Below are 11,569 nucleotides of genomic sequence, written 5' to 3'. Positions count from 1 at the left end.
GCCCCCAGATGCCAGCGGAGTCTAGCGGTCCGGGTAAACCGGCTTTTTAACCCAGGATCTGCCCGTAACACTGCTCTTGGCTTAGTCTGCGGAGTGGGGATGGCGAACAGAGGGCGACCGGAGGGCGCACGGAGGACGTCGCCGGGCCAAATCCATTCTAGCCAAAAGTCGAAGGCGCGCGGGGCAATGCGAAATGTTCCCCCTCCACTCGCGCCCATATCCCGGTCGTTTTCCAATCAGCCAGGCCAGAAATCGCCCCCCGCTCTGTGCTTAGGGAGGGGGCAGAGATGTCCCTAAAAGCCGGCTCCCCCAGCCTTTAAGCCGAGTGAGTCTCCGGGGTGGGTCCCTGCTGCCGGGGTGGCGGGGCCCTGGAGCATGGGGGAGGGAGCGAGGGAGGGGAAAAGGGAGGGAGGAGGGAGGAGCCGGGCAGGGCAGGGACGGGACGGGCAGGGCCGGGCAAAGCCGAGTCGCGGCCGGCTGCGCGTTGTGCAACGCTGCACTTATAAAAGGGTCGCGGCTGCGATGGAGCCTCAGAGGCCAGGACGGAAGCGCGAAGCAGCACCGCGGGCGGAGGTGAGCTGTGCCGTCCGCAGAGCAAGTGATGCGCTGGGCAGTGAGGTTCCTCGCGGCGGGAGCGGGGAAAGAGGGGAGCGGGTCGTGGGCTGGATTTTTTGCGGTCGTTTGGCTGCCGGGAAGAGTGCCTCTGAGCATGTGCTCACCTTGTTCCAGCTCTTCCCGCCGTGCTTCCAGGTGCCTCATGGTTACGGAACCTGGCCTTGCCAAGGGGAGACTCATAGTCCAGGGCAGTCTGAAACCAATTTCGGGGTTCGCCCAGTCCCTGGAAATACAGAATAAGGCCTGGGCTGGGTTCGCACAACGCACTAAGCCGCAAAGGCAAACCATCCTAAAACTAGCCGAGTTCCGCTCACTGTGAGAATGCCACCGCGGGGTCATTCCCTGATTCGGGGAAGCGTGTGGTGAGAACACCGCCAGGCCAGGATGCCTTTCCCAAGCATCCCGCCAGCCCGACGGCCCAGCTCTCGTCCGCGGGGGACAAGGCCAGGGGCCAAGCTTGGCGCGCGCGCTGGAGCCAGAGAGGCAGCCGCAGCAAAACCGGGACGCCAAGATTTCATCACTCGGGACGGGGGTGGGGGCGCTTCTCAGCGGGAGGGCTGGCGCCTGCATCTGCTCCAGACAAGCAGCCCCTTCTTGGGTGAGAGAGTGTACGGAGAAGCCCGGCATCGGCCCTGCCCGGGTCGCAAAGCTGGAGCAGTGCCAGGACTTGTGAAGCCCCCAGTCTCAACGCGGGTCCCATCAAGAAGCCGGGTACATGGGCAATCCCTCCCCCCATCTGCGACCGAGCAGCATTTCCCTCAACCCACCCTTCCTTCCTTAGGGCTGGATAGGGCTGAAGTGCCCAGGTGGTCGTGAGTGGTCAAAGCTGGCAGCTTTGCTGCTCTCGGGATGGGCAGAGGGAGGGTCCAGGAGGAATTCTCAGAGGGGCTGTCTACCTGCCCATTGTGCTTTTCCTGGACCTGCTGCAAGCACACTTCCCCCGCCCCGCCCCGCCCCCGTATTGTGACGGGGAGAGGGGGCTCAATGTCCCAAAGGCCAGCTCGGGTGAGCCTACTGAGGGGTTTGGGGGCTTTCATTTTTCTAGGGGTCAGCCAGCTGGGCAGTAGGCTTGGGCCGCACGACAGCTTGGGCTTCCCCAGTCTGCTTAAAGGGCGACCAGCCTGCCCCCGCCGGGGGCCCGGGCAGGCTCTTGCTCAGCCACCAGGCGGATCTCCAAGCCAATTCCCCAGGAAGCCTCCCGCCCCCACGGTTGGCCAGCAGGAGCTGGTCCTTCTGTCCCGCTGGCCTGGCGGAGGTCTCCGACCGCTTTTCCCTTCCTGCCTGCCTGGGCTGGGCGCTGCGGCTGCCTGGAGTCTCCCTGCTGCTCCCCGGTTATGTAACGGGGATGAGTCGAGAGCAGCTGGATGGCCACGGGCCCCGGGAGGCGCTGCCTCTGCTTGCCGTTGCCGGCGAGGTGACGGAACTTGTCCCAACCGTCGGCGGCGGGGCTCATTAAGCGCGCACCACTTCAGAGGGCACCGGGACTGGCAGGGCAGGCCTGCCCTGATTGGACTCCCAAGAGCCTGGCTGTCTGGGAGGAGCCCAGATGCATCGCGGCCCTCAGCCCGGCGCAGGAGGTGAGGGCAAGGCAGGGCAGCCGTTGGTGTGGCCCCTGCTGGGCATAGCCCTGATCTCCCACGCAGCGGCTTTGCCACAAGCCGCCCTCCGCCTCTGCCGCTCCTGGGAAGCGGAGAAACGCCCGTTTCTGCAGGAAAGCGATGCCAGGCTGTTCTCTGCACGCCCCGTGCCAGGGCAGCCCCGGACTCGATGGGGCTTTGGGTGGAGGAATGAAATCTGGGGCTGGGCGGATTCTAGGGAAGAGCGGTTTGAAGGGGGGGCGGGGGAGTTTGCAGCCCGACAGGAAAGAAAACTTCAGGGGCTCACCTGAGCATTACAGTCCTGTGGGACAGTCGAAATCTCCCCCACCCCACCCCTCAAGACAAATGCGCCTTTTTACTTGTTTTTAGTGTGACTCGTCTTTGGCAAATAATTCAGCCACGCAGCTCCCCCACCCCGTTCTTTGCTGCCCTAAACGCCCTGCTTGCACTGGCCTCGGATAGGGCAGGGTTGCCATCTGCCCCCCTTCTTCCTCTCTCATCCCCTCACCCTCCTCCCTCTAGCATCCCCCCCTCATAATTGGCCCCCATTTTCCCCGGTGCAGGGCTCAAGGGGAAGATGCGCTCCCCCAGCATTTCTGTGTATGGGTTTCTGTGGGTCTGGCTGCCCCTCTTCTACAGCCGGTCTGTGAAAATCGACAAGGTGATTGCCGACACTAAAAGCCTCACCAGGACGATCGTTGCCAGGATCCAGGAGCACCAGGTAAGAGGGGCTCCTTGTCAGCCGTCGGGGGGCTCCCCTCTTGCCAGGTTGGGCTTGCCTTGCATCCCCTGCTTGCCCAGAGACCGCCCTCCCATGCTGACCCCAACTGCAGCCCCACTGCTCGACTTGCTTCTGAGCCCGATCTGGAGTTCCTGGGACGGCTGGGAAGGCCACGGAGCCTTGGCTTTACACACGCAGAGACCCAGCAGCTTCTCCTGCCCGCGCTCTCTGGCTGCCCGCCTTCCTTGTGGAAGTAGGCTGGTCGAGGCCCGAGCACCCCAAGGCCACCCAATTGCAGGCAGACCCGCGTTGCTTTCACACGGCGGAGCAAAACAGCTCATTCGGGCCAAGCCCAGCCGGTGTCCTGGGCCGGTTGAGCATCTTCACCACAAGACGTGGCGGCTGCACAAGAAACCGTTATACCATAACTCGTCTTTCCACACCCACACGGGAGGGGACGGGGTGTGGAAGGGAGGCAGTCACCTAAATTAGGTCAGCGCTGGGAATTTTCAATTGCCTCATCATTGCTCTGAGGATACAGCGGGAGGAGGAGCCCTGAGGTAGCCCGCCCCGCCCCGTCCAAGCCACGGGGAGGAGAGCGCTCGAGTAGGCTGACGGTGCAGCCAGCCCCCCCCCCCGCCACACCCCCGCGGGGCTAAAGGGCCTCGTGGAGGGGGCCGGAGTTAAGGCTGTGTTCCCAAAGAAGCAGCCCCAGCCGGCCTTGGAGAGGGAAGGTGAAGAGGTGTGTGTGTCACGACCTCTTGCCCAGCGCCAGCCCGAAGGGGGGATGCCAACTGCAGGCAGCTCCATTCAGACGGAAGAGCCAGAAGACGCTTCTTAATGGGAGGAGAAGCCTGCCGGGGGGCCCAGTGGAGGTGGGGTGGGGTCTGAGTTCAAGCAGAAGCTAGACAGCCATTTCCTGGGGGTGCTTCGTTTGCGCTCCTGCCCTGAGCCTGGTTGGCCCTTTCCAACTCTGTTGGGCGGTGTGTGCGCAGACTCTGCTTTGACTCACCGGCAGCTTCCCTGTCTCTCGGTAGTTCCCTCCGCTGAGCCTGAAGATCAACGGTCTGGACTTCATCCCCGGGGAGCTACCGGTGCAGAGCCTGGAGGCCATGGACGAGGCTCTGGAGCTCTTCCACCAAGTCCTCTCCAACCTGCCCCTGGAGGCCCCCGTCGTCCAGATCTCCCACGACGTGGAGAACCTCCAGAGCCTCTTGCAGCTGCTGGGCTCTCACCTGGGCTGCCCTCCCCACAGGCCCGCCCGCTCGGACGCCCTGCAGAACCTGACCGAGCGCCTGGCCGTCTCTCCCTACACCGCGGCGGTGGTGACCCTGGATCGCCTCCAGAAGTGCCTGCAGAGCATCACCAAGCATCTCGACCACGTGCACAACTGTTAGGGGGGCTGCCTTGACGAGAGGGGCAGTCCAGCAGACGACACTCCTGCAGCAAAACTGGGGGCCTTGACTTGCATTAGGCACCCAAGCCTGGTTGACAGATTCTTCCTGCCCCGTTGCTGTTTGACTGGTGGCCAAATCCCAGGGTGGATTTTCTCGGTTGTGGGGTGTCGCTTTGTGGGGCAGAGAATTACTGAATATTGGTGGTGGGGGGATGGTGGTGGGCGAGTTTGTGATGAAACGTGTAGCAAGGACCTCCTGCTTCCAAGGGTGGAATGTCTGGGGAGGAGGGGTCTCCGCGTGCAAGGCTTGTTGCCCAGAGGGCCACCCTGGATCTCATCCCAGGCAAGCAGGCAGCTGAGGATTATGGGAGGAGAAACACCTGGACGGAGGCTGGCGGGACAGAACCTCTGGGCAGAACCCGGCTTTGTGGGCCTGGCCGGGCTCCGGAGCGAACGCAGAGCTCAGAACATCTGGGCTTTGCCGAGGCAGCCCTCAGCCACGCCTGAGCGGGGTGGGTGGTGGGTGGGGCAGGGCAGGGCAGGGCTCCCTGAGATTCCAGGGGGCGGAGCGGGTGGGGTTTACCTCCTTGGATTGGGTATCTTTCCAAACAAAGCTTCCGGGCTGGAGCTGCGTTTCCCTTCCTTGCCTCAGTGTGGTGGCTGCATTCCTGGTCCCCGAGATCAAAGGGACGCCTCCCCTCCTCCCTCAAAGACAGACCTGCGTGGGCCTTTGGCTCTTGGCTCGCTCGCCGTTTAAGTCAACACCCACAACGAGAGGATTTCCCCTGCCGGCTCCTCCTTTGTCCCCAGACTGGCATCGCAGCTCCCTTTTGGATGCGGCCAGGACCGAGGACTTGAGAAGATGGCCAGGGGCGCCAGGGGAGGCGGTGGCTCAGCCCCTCTTTCTCAGGCCACTTGCGGCAGCCGGGGGGAGCCAAGCCGTGCTGGCCGTGCTGGAGAGACCGGCAGGAAAAGGCGCTGGGTTAGCAAAACGTTGCAGGCCGGTCGTGGAAAGCCGAATCCAGAAGACTCGATCCAGAATCCAGAAGTCACGGGGATGCGCCTTCAGTCACGGCAAGCAAGGAGGAGACTCCCTGGCGACGGGCCCGGGAGTTTTTGCAGCCATCCGGGGCGCCTTCGCCCTGTGTGCCTCTCAACAGGGCGGATTTTCAGCGGGGCGGGGCGGGGGGGAGTGAAAGGCTTTCCCTGGCAGCCACTCCGCACCTTTGAAAAGTCTGGTTCACAAAATAAAATAACTGGGGGTTGGCCTTCGCTGGGACGGCGCACAAAGAGCTTTTCGCGCGGTCGGGCTTGCAGACGCCCCCCCCCTTAAGTAGACCGCCACAGGCGCTTAGTTCTGAGCGATGCTGCCCGTGCGCCCACCCGAACGCGAACAGCCAAAGTCAGGCCCGCTGCGGTTCTTAGGCCCGCGCTTCCAGCAGGGGAAGAGGGGAATTATTCGGCGCGGGGGAGTGGGCCTTGGGGATGGGTGGGGGACCCACCCAGACCCACCCAGACCCACCCAACGAAGCCCTTCTTTTCTCCTGTAAAAAACAAGTGGCCTTTTTATTTATTTCCGTTGGTTTATTTTCCACGCTGGTGGTTTTCTTTATATACCTGGAAGACTATTTATGTTTTATAAACAAACCTTCTAAATTTCTGTTGCTTCCCTTCTTTGGCTGGGCAGGGAGATGCTCCCAAAAGTTGAGAGGGGGCTGTTTCCAGGGGGCTTGGGAGCTGTGCTGGGAAACCAAAGGACTTCCTGGGGGGAGGTGCCAAATTGATCCCTGGTGGGCTTTTTCAGCCTTCCAAAAACTGGTGGGATTACTGATGGGTACAACTTCAACTCCCATCATTCCCAACCAGTGCCTGTGTCTAGGAGGGAGGGAGAAGAATGGAGAGAAAGCCTTCTCCATATTTTGTAAGAACCAGATGTTCAATGCTTAAGTGGGCCTTCCTTCTTGGGTGGGGGTCATCATCTTCAGACCCTCCCCTGGCTGCAAGAGCACTGCTGATGCTGAGAAGCAGAGCCCCTCCCTCCCTGCCCCTCCCAGAGGCCCCTCTGCTGGGGCAGGACAAATGCCAGGTTTTGCCTTCCAAGGTCAAACTGCCTTTTGCTGAATTTTATTGAGTTTGTTACTCCCTGCATTGCAATGAGAGTCTTGGTGCTACTGGCCACCTCATTTCACTCCAAGAAGCAGATGGAGCTTTGCAATGTTTATCTTCCAAACTCAACATGCTTCACAGGCCAGGCACCTGGACCCTCCTCCCAGCCACTACCCCATTGGCCAGGCAGGCGTCAATTGCAGCTTGATCAAGGGTGGCTCCCAAGGCTCTTCTCCACTCCTATGCTTCCCACCGGGCTTGGCTAGTCCACCCAGTCTGGCCAAGAGTTTTGGCACCTACTCCTGGGCTTTTCCACTGGACACCATTGCCATGAGATCCATCTGTCCTGGTGGTCAATACTCCCTTGTTGGGTCTTCTTCCAAGCTGTCCTTCTCCACAGGCTCCCAGGAGGACCGACATTTCTATCTACATGGCCTGCTTCTAATGAGCCTCCTGCTTACGCCGTTTTTGCAATACTTCCCAGTATTAACCATGCAATAGCAAACAGAAATTCCACAGAAAAAGACGAGGAGATAATAAATGGCTTTTTCTCTACCACCCACCCACCCACCCATCCATCCATCCAATGATTGATTGATTCAATGATTGATTGACTGATCCATCCATCTATCCACCCCACCCACCCACCCACCCTCCCATCCATCCATCTATCCATCCAATGTATAAGCCACCTCTATTGCCAAATAACTCTCTCTTTGCATCTGCACAAAAGAGGGCTGAGCCCAGCCCGTCTCTCTCTTGCCTCTTTCCCAGAGGGCAGGCAGGTGGAGCTGAGCCCTGGAGGGTTGAGGGAGGCAGCCCATTGGACCGAATCGGCTTTCACCCTGAACTTCAACTTCCCCAGGAGAACAATTTCTGGTGCTCCACAACTCCCCCACAACCCCTGGCCCCCTTCCCCATTGACCCAGTGGGCTTCTTGTGAGGACAAGTGAACATTGTGAAGATGTGAAGCTGAGGTCAGGAAGCCTCGAGTGACCTTGGACTCCTTCAAGTGCAACGCTGGACGGGTCAGTAGGAAACAAGTGGAGAAAGCATGGAAGCTGCTCCCTGAGAAGCAGCAATCACCAAATTATTAACTAGGATGGTCACGGGGGTGAAGGAAGCCTCCCCAGGTCAGCCTCAGCCAGGACCAGTTTCGGCCTCAGCCCCGTGTCCCCTCCCAACTGCTTCAAAAGGAGTTTGGGGCTTGGGGGTCCTGGCTTGTCCCTGCCCCACAGGCCTGCTTGACCTCTGCTGAGTCTGCCTGGTTCAGCCTTCCTCTTCAGCGGACACAAGCTGCCCAACCCAGTCAGAGCTGAGATTGGAGCCCTTCCTGCTTCCCCTTCGCCTGGGTGGCTTTCTTTTTATTACCTGAGTTCATAGAAGGTGTTCTTTTAGCTGGAAAACCAGAACATTTGGGGAATTTTTTTTTTTTAAAAGATCAAGTTTAAAACGTGACAGATCTTTTGAGGACTCCTTGTGAACTATGATCCTCTTTCCTTTAATTAAGTCTTCCAGCCCCAGGTGAACGACACGCGAGCACAGAGCCCCTCGCTTGCCGGCTGGAGCTTCGCCTTTTGTGCCCCCCTTTGGGCTTCCGGGCCATGTGCCTTGGCAGAGGGCCTGCAGAAAGCGGGGCTGGGGGCCTCCCAGCCCCCAGCCCATCAATCTGGCCCCCTCCTCCTCCATGCTGACTTGGCAAAGAGCAGGGGGCTCAGCCGGAGAGGCGCCTCTGCACCCCTAGGAGGAAGGGGCTCTCTCCCTTGCAAGGGAAGGCAGGCAGGAGGGCCGGGGGGCGGGCAGCAATCCAAGGCAGCCGCACCCACCCTCGTCCTCCTGTAACCTCCCTGCGTGGCTGGCGGGGGGGGGGAGCCAGCCCCACTCTTCACGTTGCTGCAAGAGGCCACTTCAGGACAGATGTGCACCTGGGGGAAAGGAGAACCCCCGGCTGCTAGCGCCTCCCTTGTGGGGTACAGGCCCCCCACCCTGTGAGGTGTGCGTGCACACGGACAAAGGAAGGTGCTCCAGGCTGTGCAAAACATGCCTAACCTGGACCCAGAATCCACCTATTTTGTGGTTCGCACAATACACTAAGCTAACTCCTGGGAGTAGCTATACACAGGAGGCTAAGCCAATCTCAGTGCCTTATGGGATTGAAGCTGCTAGGCATGTCATTGAGATGGTTCAGGATCGGTCTGGACAGAAACATGGAATTATCATACAATCCCAAGGGTGTGAAGGACCTGAGAGGTTCTCTCGTCCAACCCTCCACCCAGAGTAGGAATCCTCAAGACATCCCAGACAAAGGGCCGCACAGTCTTTGCTTGGAAACCTCTAGAGCAGTGGTTCTCTACCTTCCTAATGCCGCAACCCTTTAATACAGTTCGTCATGTTGTGGTGACCCCCAACCATAAAATTATTCCTAAAACCATTGAAAATACGTGTTTTCCGATGGTCTTAGGCGACCCCTGTGAAAGGGTCGTTCGACCCCCAAAGGGGTCCCGACCCACAGGTTGAGAACCACTGCTCTAGAGATAAGAGCCCCTGACTCCAGGAGGCAGCTCTTCCTCTGCTTTGTGGCCCCCGGGAGTCAGGAAATTCTCCCTGCTTTTGAGCTGGGGCCCCTCTCTGCCAGGGTGGCTCTTGTCCTACCCTCGGAGGTTCTGGAGAAAAACTGGAGGCCCACTGCCTTCCCTGGGGCAGTCCTTCAAGGCTGGGAAGACTGCTGGGAGGTCCCTCTTCTGGAGGTTAAAGATGGCCAGGTCTTTGCAGAATTTAGCTGTGATCCTAGTTGCTCTGCTCTGCCCCATTCCCAGTTCCTCAGCCTCCTTCCACTGTGGGGGCTCGATCTGAACAGAGTAATTCTGGAGTGATCTGAGCCCACAGCTGTTCCTGTGAAGCCATCCTTTGTCTCTCCTTGATGCAGCCCAGGATTGCATTGGCTCCTTTGGCAGCTGCAGCACACGGCTGGCTCAAACCACCAGTCGGAGGCCTACCAAGAGGTTGAGACCCATCTCAAGTACTACCGCTGAGGGCCTCCGACCTTGTTCCTGTCCATCTGATTTCTCCTACCTAAGGGCAGACTCTTGCCTTTGTCACCATTGAACTGCAAGGTTCAAGCCTATCGAGGGCTTTTTGGATCTTGAGCTGATCTTCTGAGGCCTTGGCGATCTCCTCCAGCTTTGTATTGTCTGACCAGGTAAAGAGTTCTCCTCTGATCCCCTTCTCCAAGCCAAAAGCTCTTAGGCCAGGATGGAGCCCTGAGAGGCCCCCTGCCCACCCCTGCTGCCATCGAAGGCTTGCACTGCAGGGCGGGCCCCGAGAAGAGATTGCTGGGTTGCTGAAGGAGACGGCCTGCTGCGGCATTTACGGGAGCTTCTCAGCAGCCGGAGCCTGACCAAGGTTCTCTCTGACCCCTGCCTGAATCCCTCCCACCACCTTCCCAGCACACAGGTTGGGCCACAAATGCCTTCCAAGGTGGTGATCAAAGCCGCAGCTGCCACAGGTGGTGGCACAGCCTCACCTCTGGCGGGGCCCAGTTGGGAGAGGAGCCACGCAAGGGCAGGGCACCCACTGGCTCCAGGAGCAGCAGGGTTGTGTGCTAGGAGCCCTGCGTGGACTCCTCGCAAGGGCTACCCTCCCTTGGTGAGGACTCTGCTTGGGGGCCCCATGGCGAGCAAGCTGGGCCCCTGCAGGCCAGGATGACATCAGCCGGCTGCCGTTGAGACGCAGTTCGCGTGTCTCCACAGCAACCCAGGTCAACAGAGGATACGCCAAGCGCAGAGGCGGCTAACCCAGGCCCTCGCCAAGAGCGCTTTGGCTGGCTGCCGGCCAAGGCAGAGCAGCCGGTGATGGAGGGAAGCCCCTCCCAAGAGGCGGCGGCCTGGGGCTGCCCCGCCTTGGCTGCTTTCCCCAGGTGGATCACCTGGCGGAGGCCCAGCCAACGGCTCCCTGGCCCCAAGCAGCCACGGCAGCACTGCTGGTGACGTGGCGCAGAGCAGGACTGCTTCTGTTCAGCCTGCCCCCCCGTTCTCCTCCCCCCCTCCCCGCCTGCACGGAGATGCTTCCACCAGCAGCCACCTCCAAGAGCTGCCAAACTCAGAAGTGGGGTTGAACGTGCCTGAGTTGGGGGCGGGTGGGTGGAAGGGGAGCTTTGGGTGGCTTGCTGTGGCATCTCCCAGGTGGTGCCTAAGAGCTCAACAGGAGGGAAGTCAGATGGCCGAGCATGTTGGTGCCTGAGTTTACTTTGCCCACAGGCCATCCAGCAGGGTGCTGAGGTTTCAGTGCTGCCCAGTGGCAGGACCATCGTCCCCCACATTTGCAGAGGCCGGGCAAATGTCCCTGGGGACCCACCTGGGTGGGGAGGGCGGAACCTGGACCCCATCCGACTCTCTGCTATTTGGGGCTGGGAAGGACGTGGCACCCAGGAGCCTCCCTGGCACATGGAGACATCGGCGGCCCAAAGAAGTTGAGGTTGGCTCCCCGTGGGCAGGAAGCTACCAGTCGGCCTTCAGCCCTGGGTGCTGTGCCACTCTCTCTCAGTTCTGCAGTGACTCAGTTGGCCAGGAGGGCAGGGAGGTCCCTGGCATTTAGGAGGTCTGACAAATGGCTGCCAGACCTCTGGCTGCAACTTCCCAGGGCCAGGCACAGATTCTGCCAGAAAAAAAAGGTACCGGGCATAAGCAGCTCACGTGCCACCATCTGTTAACTGCAAATCTGCATGCCACTCTCAGGCAGCACCTCGCACGGCTTAACCAAGCAGGATAAACCTGCCATGGGACTTCAGTGCCTGGTCCCTGCAAAAGTCTGTTTCCTCAATTTGGGAGGGCTTTCGAGTGTCCATGTTTCCATAAATCTCCCTTTTGGGAATTCCTGCCCCCTCAGCCTCCCACCCCTGGTCTTCCTCCCATCCGGCCTTCTGCAGTTGTCCCTGCAGGCCAGGCAGCCCCACTGCGCTCTCCCTCCAGGGGTCAGCATAAATCCCGGCTTCTCTCTCCACTCCAAAGGGGCAATTTTCAGTTTCCTTTCTTGGACTTCCTGGGCCACTGGCCTGCGGGGCAGACCCAGGCTGTCTCTGCCCCACAGCAAGGGGAGCTCTGTGTCCCTTGGGGGCCCAGCAAGACTTCTGCTTTG

The 11,569-nt window shown here is 60.0% G+C and overlaps 1 protein-coding gene across 1 annotated transcript; it reads left to right on the top strand.

Moving 5' to 3' along the window:
- Window positions 1-522: 522 nt before the first annotated feature.
- On the top strand, window positions 523-4,331 carry LEP (leptin). The gene is made up of 3 exons (XM_070947523.1): window positions 523-613; window positions 2,777-2,934; window positions 3,972-4,331. Exons 1-3 carry the CDS (start codon window positions 523-525, stop codon window positions 4,329-4,331), a joined length of 609 nt encoding a protein of 202 aa, XP_070803624.1.
- The last annotated feature ends 7,238 nt before the right edge of the window (window positions 4,332-11,569 follow it).

Source organism: Pituophis catenifer, unplaced genomic scaffold, assembly GCF_029215685.1.
Source record: "Pituophis catenifer annectens isolate HBS135680 unplaced genomic scaffold, rPitCat1.0.hap2 SCAF_7, whole genome shotgun sequence".
In the NCBI taxonomy this organism is placed as follows: domain Eukaryota; kingdom Metazoa; phylum Chordata; class Lepidosauria; order Squamata; family Colubridae; genus Pituophis; species Pituophis catenifer.
This window is presented reverse-complemented; position numbering and strand designations above follow the sequence as displayed.